General features: G+C 34.7%; 1 protein-coding gene across 1 annotated transcript; it reads left to right on the top strand.

The window, feature by feature from the left end:
* Positions 1–4,225: 4,225 nt before the first annotated feature.
* Positions 4,226–8,994, top strand: LOC134243795 (uncharacterized). Its single transcript, XM_062726029.1, has 6 exons — positions 4,226–4,358; positions 4,533–4,853; positions 5,187–5,231; positions 5,557–7,014; positions 7,450–8,372; positions 8,464–8,994. Exons 1-6 carry the CDS (start codon positions 4,226–4,228, stop codon positions 8,992–8,994), a joined length of 3,411 nt encoding a protein of 1,136 aa, XP_062582013.1.
* The last annotated feature ends 23 nt before the right edge of the window (positions 8,995–9,017 follow it).

The following is a 9,017-nucleotide window of genomic DNA, read 5'->3' as shown; positions in this document are numbered from 1 at the left end:
CGCAACTCCTCTCATACCACTGAATGAAATTTTATGAAACTTTCAAAGAATCTTTATTACATATTGCCATTGTGCACCTTCTATTTTACTTTTTGATAGGACACATATTTTATTTTGGGTTTCCCGACCACAGCAAAACATGGACTTTGCCATTATATACGAAAGCCCAGAAGGCTCATTCGAGATTCGAGTTTCAAAGTACGAGATTCGAAATTCGAGATTCGAAATTCGAGTTTCGAGATTCAAGATCCAAACTAACCAATCAGAAGCGAGTTTCAAAGTACGAGATTCGAAATTCGAGATTCGAAATTCGAGATTCGAAATTCAAGATCCAAACTAGCCAATCAAAAGTGGGTTCAACATTTGATTACTCCCCTTTATTATGTTTTTACTATGAAGAAATCGTTTAAAATAATTATAACAAATGGGTCATTTAATTATATTACAATGCAAGAAAGTGTGTAATATATTTTAGAAGGAAATTTTAATAATTTTTGGATTTTTGATCAGAAAGATATACTTCAATCTATATTATAGCTTCTTAAATATTAATTTGTTTTCTTATATCATGAGTATATATACATATTTGTATTGTCTTCTAAACTTAATTTTTATGTATTTCCCCGCATAAGAAAACCGAATGTACTTGTGGACAGGGCACCCCCCCCCTCGATATTCAACCCCAGGGCTTATTGGACTTTTTTTCACAACATATATCTAATACACTTATTCATCGTGTGTTCAATGCCAAAAAAATCGTAAAAACCCAGAATAATCGCTCAACACAAAAAATACCCCACTATAAATTATAAGAGAGAAAATATGCCACAAGCACTCCAGTTTGTTTACGTTGTACGCCCGCTGCTATTTCTAGGTATAAAACCATGCATTTATTTTAACTTAAAATGTTGATTAAAATTAACTATCTCTACATATATTTCTGTCTTAGTCCATGTTATCGGATTGACTCTGCATCTCGTAATAATCCCACATTTTCTCCTTAAATGACACCTCTCTTGTATAGTGGGGTGGGGTAATGTATAGTGGGTTTTTTTTTTTTTTTTTGGTTAAACGATTATTCTGGGGGTTTTACGCTCGTGATGTTTTCGTATTGTACACATTAATAAGTGTAATAAATATAATTTGTTAAAAAAAATGTCCAGTAAGCCCTGGTATTGAATATCAAGGGGGGGGGGGGGAGGGGTCCTGTCCACAAGTACCTGTGGTTTTCCTATGCGCGGAAATACAAAAAAAAAAATAAGTGTAGAAGATAATACAAAAGTATATATACTCCTGATACATGTAATCTATTTAATATTTAAGAAGCTATAATATAAATTGAAGTATATCTTGCTGCAAAAATCCAATAATTATTAAATTTCCTTCTAATATATATAAAACACTCTTTTTTGCATTGTAATTTAATCAAATGACCCATTGGTTATAATTATTTTAAACGATTTCTTGATAGTAAAAACATAATAAAGGGGAGTAATCAAATGTTGAATCCGCTTTTGATTGGTTAGTTTGGATCTTGAATCTCGAAACTCGTATTTCGAATCTCGAATTTCGAATCTCGTATTTTGAATCTCGAATGAGCCTTCTGGGCTTTCGTAATTATAACTATATGGAGGCGGGGGTATCATTTATTGAGCTCATCGCTCAAAGTACCTCTAGTTTGTATTGTTTTAAATGACTTCAAACATGATTCATTATTTTTATATTTCATTTTTAAAATGGTATTCATACATTTGCTTTTGGACAATAAGCTTAAGACATTCAGTTTTTTTTTTCTAAAAAATGGCACAACTAAAAATCAGTATGACATAAAGTTGACATAATGACAGACAACAATAAATTAATTATAAAATAGATGGACAGAATTTCATTTAGAACACAATAAAACTTCACTTCGATCGTTTCCATGTGTGTTGCGTTTCTAAATGAAAATAAACAATAATCTATTGTTACAATACAAAACAGGCCTCTTAGAACATCAACTGCCATTGTGGAGAAGACATCTTAAGCAACCGTGTGTCATGATGGAGCAAACGGAAAGAACAATATTTTAATAATGGTCTAACAATACGTTGTATTTCCATTAGTGAACTCTTCAGAATTAGAGGCTCGTTTGGTCGTCTGACTGGGACAGCATGGCACTGCGGATAATACAAAACATGTCCGTATCAATCTAATTTTAAATGTTAAGTGCATATTTCATTCTAACTAAAGAATAGAAGAGCTAAAAGACATATGAAAAAGAGCGAAAACCTTAACTTTATCGTCCATTAATAAAAATACGACATTTCCGAGGTATGTATATCAGGGCTCCCACTGGACCAAAAATATTTTTCGCCACTTTTCGCGACAAAAGGAAAGGCATACTTACATCTGATTTCTAGACAATGCAATGCACTTTCTCTTCTTTAATTTTTTTTAATTATGTTACATTTACATGAGCTTGCATATTAAACCCTGAAGTCTCCAAGTTGATAAAATAAAGTATTTTTAACCTATTTTTCATTAAGGGCCTTCTTTTTAAATTACTTCTTTTCACAATTAATTAATGAAATGAAAATTTCCATTTTTATTAAAAATTTCATATATTTTTACTAGGTGTATAGCCCCCCCCCCCCCCTTCCCAGGCGAAAAAAAAATTATAATCAAGAGGACATTTTCTGTCAAGAGTTGCCTGATATCAATACAAAATAATTAATTGTATTTTTTCAACATTCTTTTTTTTAAATGGATACTATCATAAGCTTTAAACATAACAATTTTAAAACAAATGCCTGTGATAAATATAATTCAGAGTAATTTAATAAGATAATTCTGTTTTCAATACAATTTCTTTTTCACTCTTTTTCAGTTTATTGTATAATGTACACATTTTTCAATTTTCATTAGATAAAATTTGAAGCCATTCTTTACAATTTTCGTCACGTTTCCCTACTTTCGGTTTAAAAAAAACGATCTACATAGATCCATATTTTGTTGATAAAAATCTTTTATTTATAAACTTCATATTCTAATAACACTTTATCCCCCCTTATTTAATCCAAATTATATTTTATTTCAAGCAATTTTGTAACCCTTTATTGCTCAAGGCTAGTTACCTAGTCAGCTGTGTTCGTTCAAGCGAGACGTGATTTCCTACATGTAGGTTTCAGTTTTCACACCTCTGCTGCATTAAATAAACAGAGGGACCTATCTGTATACATTGAATAAACAAAGGAGCTAACCAGGACTACTCAAATTTTGTACATGGTACATCTAAAAAATTAATTTCGCCACTTATGAATTTTTTTTCGCCACTTCTGAAAAAAATTCGCAATTGGCGACAATGGCGAATCACAGCTCGAGCACTGATGTATATATTGACTTTAAATGTACCATTACGATAAATAGATACTTACGATCACCAATAGTTGTAAATTAAAATCCCTGTCATCTCTACGCTTGATTTAGATAAAGTCCACAATAATAAAATAATTCATATCCATATTTTTAGGATTTGTTCATCGACATTCAACGTGTTGTTTACATGTACGTTTGTCCCAAAAATTCCGCGAGATTTGTACATTCTCCGACTTTTTCACAAAAGAGCGCACTAAGAACTATAACTCTTCAATAGTTGAAATAGAACCTATTAGCAAGAATAAAACCTTCGTCAGAATAAGCCTTAACGATAGATTGTACTCGCGTCTACTACAGAATTTACTAAACATATGGAAATAACGAACAGTAAATCAACTTAAAATCAACTTTTAATCTCATTCTTATTGTAAGGAATTATTTACATACTGATTTGAAGAAGGATTTCCCCGACACTTTCCGTTCACGCCTGGTGTGACTGACTGGCAGGGGATGCTCACTTCTCCATGGCACAGGATTCTATCTCTGATGTTTTACCTCTTCATTAGTTGAATCCATACGTATTCTCTATGCACGAACAATTCATGAAACAACGTAAGCTATCGACGAACAAGTTCATGTCCGAGGATTCATTAATTCTTTACAATCGTCAACTCTTGATCTTGAATGATATTAGTTATTTCCATATGTTTGCTTTATTTATAAGCTTAAAGTTTTCGTTGACTCATATTGTTACATGTTTTTGCGCTAGCCAGGTGCAGATGCAGATTATTGGAAAGTGAAAAAAATGTCTCCATCATAGGTTTTACGTTTTCTATTTTGTATCCAGGTACAATTGTAAAAAGCTGCAATGTCTCTTTCAAAATACACGTCCACAACGGAGACAACAAACCTGGCACGTGTCGCCAGACTTCTACTGGGTCCTTGTACAGATGTTTTACGGGACATTCTGAAAAAGGAAATACCCCCCTCTACTTTATCAAGTACGGTTAGATCCTGGATAGATCACCTTAAGAACCAGAACGCAAAAAATCCTCTTTCCAAACAATAGACAGATCTCATTTTCCCGCCCCCTACAAAACAATATGGCGGAAATTATTCAGACTTTGATGTAACGATTCTATATTTACTTTTACGTAACGTTTGCAACATTATAGAACATGCAGCGGGATGGGGAAATCAACCTGAACCCGGAGATAGAAGTGTGTCTGCTAATGTTGAAAGGATTCGACGAATTCGGAACAAATACTATGGACTCATGTATGATTTCTCCCTAGCAGAGTCCGATTTTAGACAAGAATGGAGGAATATTCGTAACATAATTGTAGACCTAGAGGGTTACCTTGGAACAACCACGTCTCTTCAGGATTCTGTTAACGAAATCAAAACGTGCTCAATGGATCCTGATTTGGAGAAAAAGTACATAGACAAACTTTTAGTGATTGACGAATTACAAAAGACCGTTGAAAACCTTTCAGGTAACTATTGTTATTATAACCGGGATAAAGCTTTAAGCGTAACGATTAAGCTGTAGTTTATATCTTACAGTACAGACTGACCTAGTGAATCTTAAAATGCTCACGTCTCTAATTTTGGTGGTAAACAATATACAATCAATGAATAACATGATTTTTGTTGAAAGGCTCTGCAAAAGTATTGCTGTTCTATTTTTTTGAATTGTTATAATTACTTAGTAGTTCTTTATTCCAAGCTTTTATTTCTATTTTTTGGAAGAAAACACTTTCATACTGAATAATTCATGAAGCTGTAACTTATTTTGTTGTTTCATGGTAACTGATTTGTTATTTCAGATGACATTAAAAGACTGCAATGCGTGATCCCCTCGCATGTTAAAGGTATGTTATTCCATGACTTCTCGCAAAAGTGCACTAATAAGAAACTATTTTTTGGACTAGATTTATGTTTCAAATATATTCTTTTTCATCTAGCTGAGAAAAAAAAATTACCTCCTACATCTAACTTAAGTGATATTTTCATAACTTCTTGTCGTCGATAGATTTTAAAGGTAAAGAATAGGACTCAAACGCGTTTGCATCACTTTTCATCAACTTGTTTGAAGAAAATATTATCCACATATTTCGAAAGCGTAATACTCACAAAACAGTTATGATCAAGTAACTCTGAACATGCATTTTATTATAAATCTTTATATTTTATAAGCACAACACGAGACAGAATATATCAGGAAATGGAGAGAAGAAGATTCTGTTTTTGTGGAAACTCATGGGTTCCTTGAAATGCTTCAGAGGGTGAGAGAGCAGCCTTATGTGACGTTTGTTGGTGTCCCGGGCTCTGGTAAATCCTCCACAGCTCAACACATTTCTCTGATACTGCAGACGGAAGGATACGAAGTGGTACCTGTGCTAGACTTTAGAGATCTCACTCAGTATCGTGATCCAAATAATCCACAGGTGTTTGTTATTAATGATGTAGTAGGAGTATTGGGTGTTAACAAATCAAAGTTAGAATCCTTTTTAGAGTATAAGGAAAACCTCACGAAGCCGTCCTTTGTGAAAACAAAGGTTCTCTTAACATGCAGAGAAACTCTTTTTAACCAATGCAACAAATCCTATTTCACTAAAGAACAAAATACAATTAAGCTTCATAGCTCTAAGAATGAATTGAATGAAGAAGACCAAAGAAATATTCTTGAGAAATATGGGTTAAACAGAGATTTGTTGTCACCTGCATTGCTGACAGAATCTTCTCGAATGTTTCCTCTTTTGTGCAAATTATACTCAAGCGAGGAAAAATTCAAAACTAACGGTGAACGCTTTTTTATCAGTCCCATCCAATGCATTGTCGAGGAATTTGACAAGATGCAACAACTAAACAGTTTATTTTATGCGACATTGGTGTTGTGCACACTAAATAACAACATTTTGTCTGAAGACATTCTTAAAGATAAGAAAAATAACTGTTTTCGGGAAATGAAGCACAGGGTGTTAGAAAGTTGTGAAGTTACGACTTCAACAGATACATTTAAGTTTGTGAAAGCTTTGTCAGCGATGGAGGGGACATACACAAAACGTCGTGATAGAGAATTCTCATTTATTCACGATTCCATCTTTGAAATAACTGCATATCATTTTGGAACGCAGTTTCCAGAGCTGATCTTAAAATACATGAGAAGTAGTTACATTGCAAACTGTGTCAAACTCCAGATATATGAAACCGAAAAAGAGAAGAATATTGAAGCAAATGACAAAAGCCACAGTCTGGAGTCAACTGATGCAAGCAGTGATGAAAAGCCTGAACATAAGAAAGGTGTAGATTTATATATAAGGGTTTCTAAAAACCAGTATCCAATCCAGTATCCAATGTTAGCTCAGCGATTGTACAGAGATGTAGAGAATATGGATCTCTACGATGTGTTTATGAATAATGCTCTAAAGGACAACCAGTTGTGTAAAGCATTTATCGATGTGCTGGAGACAAAATCATACTCAGAATTAAAACAAGTCTTTCTATCTAAACAAGAGAACACATCTAAATTGCCGATAAGGGAACCAAGTTCTAATGAAAAGGAAGGAGATGAAATGATGGACATGAGGTCCGACGGAGACATAGATGATCTGCCTTTGGATAATCGATGGATAATTTCTAAACCATCAACATGTAATGTGAGGATGGTCAGTTGGGTCATTTACTATGGTCATCACAAAATCTTGAAGTACATCGTAGATCAAACTGAACAACACAAGGAAACATTGTCTGTCCTATTCGGAGATTTTGAAGTAGGCATCAGAGTTAGTCCGACAGAATAAGAAGGAGCCACTGTGAACTCTAACAATAACTTAATTTTCGATACAGGTGTTTCAGACTCTTGGAATGATGGTTTAATATCTATGATTCGTGAGCAAAAGATAAAAAAATTCAACAGTAGAGCAAACCCGCTTACTAATGCTCAGTTGTTATGGGGGTGATGTAGAGACTATAAGAAAATCTTACTGAGACATGTTAATGTAATCTCAATCAATAGAGCTCCACAAAAATATCTAAGCGGGGACTTATGTAGACATTATACACCACTGATAGTAGCATGTTTATTAGGTTATGTGTCTGTTGCTAAAGAGTTAGTGGTTGGAGGGGCTGATATCAACGTACAGGGTTATACTCATACTGCACTGACAGCAGCATGTGCTGGGGGACATTTGAGTGTTGTAAAAGAACTTTGCAAAATGGGTGCAAATGTTAATTTAGAGGCTGACGATCAAACACCATTGACAGAAGCATGCAAAGGAGGACATATCAATATTATAAAAGAGCTGCTTAATTTTGGGGCTAGTATAAATCAAGATTGTATATTTGATACACCACTGACATCTGCATGTAGAAGTGGACATCTCAATGTAGTGCAAGTATTGCTGCAATCTGGAGCTATTATCAACCAAAGGACCAGTTTAAGAACTCCTCTGATGTCTGCTTGTGAGAGTGGTGAACTGGGTATAATGAGATTTCTGATCAAGGCTGGAGCTGACATTGATTTACAGTGTAACAATAACACTGCCTTAACAGCTGCGTGTGGCAGTGGACATATGTCTGTAGTAAATGAGCTGCTACAGGCAGGAGCAAATATTAATCCTAAGGGTTTAAATAATACACCATTGAATGCAGCCTGCTATGGTGGTCATCTCCATGTGGTCAAAGAACTTATAAAAGCTCGGGCTGATATCAATCCACAAGATGTCAACAGTACACCTCTTATAAATGCATGTAGAAGTCGTGCGGCAAATTCGATATTGTTTAAAGAACTGCTCAAAGCAAAAGCTGATGTAAATCAGCAAGATAAAGATGGAAGTACACCAATAATAGCGGCTATTGTATGGGAAAAAGATAAAAGTATCATACAATATTTACTTAAAGCTGGTGCTGTTGTTAATAAGTACGATGGAGAGGGGGATACTCCCCTCGCAGCCGCATGCTCATCTGGAGATTTAAGCCTTTTGAAAGAGCTGCTTGACATGGGGGCTTACGTTAATCCGCAGCTTGTATGGTTTGATTATGTAAAACGCACGCTACAAATGATATTAAATGTGCCATTTAATAGCGCTCTTCACAATATAGACAAACCTGAGTTTAATTGAGAAGGGACCAGAGGAGGAACATATTACACCACTGACAGCTGCATGTCTTGGTGGCAATTTGTTTGTGGTAAGAGAATTGCTTCAAAAAGGCGCCGATGTTAATCCTATATTTGTATGGAAGACGCCATTAACTATTGCTTGTAAGTATAGACATCTTGATGTAGTAAAGTTACTGCTCAAGTTCGGAACTAATGTCAATTTCAATCCTTGGGGAACATGTAAACCGGATAAATACAAAACACCATTGACAGTTGCTTCTAAGAGTGGAGATTTAGAAATAGTCATAGAGCTTTTGAATGCAAAAGCAGATGTTAATCCACAGGGTGTATATAATACACCATTGGTAGCTGCATGTGCGAATGGATACGTTGAGGTGATGAAGGAATTGCTGCTATACCGGGCTGATATCAATCTTCAGGGTAAATATGACACTCCTCTGACAGCTGCATGTACAGAGGGACATTTGAATGTAGTGAAAGAGCTCATAAAGGCTGGAGCTGATACAATCTAATTAAAATCAGACTTCTTAGATCC

The sequence above is a fragment of the Saccostrea cucullata genome, unplaced genomic scaffold (assembly GCF_032062105.1).
Source record: "Saccostrea cucullata isolate Sc308-1 unplaced genomic scaffold, CSIRO_AGI_Scuc_v1 ctg3492, whole genome shotgun sequence".
In the NCBI taxonomy this organism is placed as follows: Eukaryota; Metazoa; Mollusca; class Bivalvia; order Ostreida; family Ostreidae; genus Saccostrea; species Saccostrea cuccullata.
Note: the sequence above shows the minus strand (reverse complement) of the source record. Positions and strands in the feature narration are given on the sequence as shown.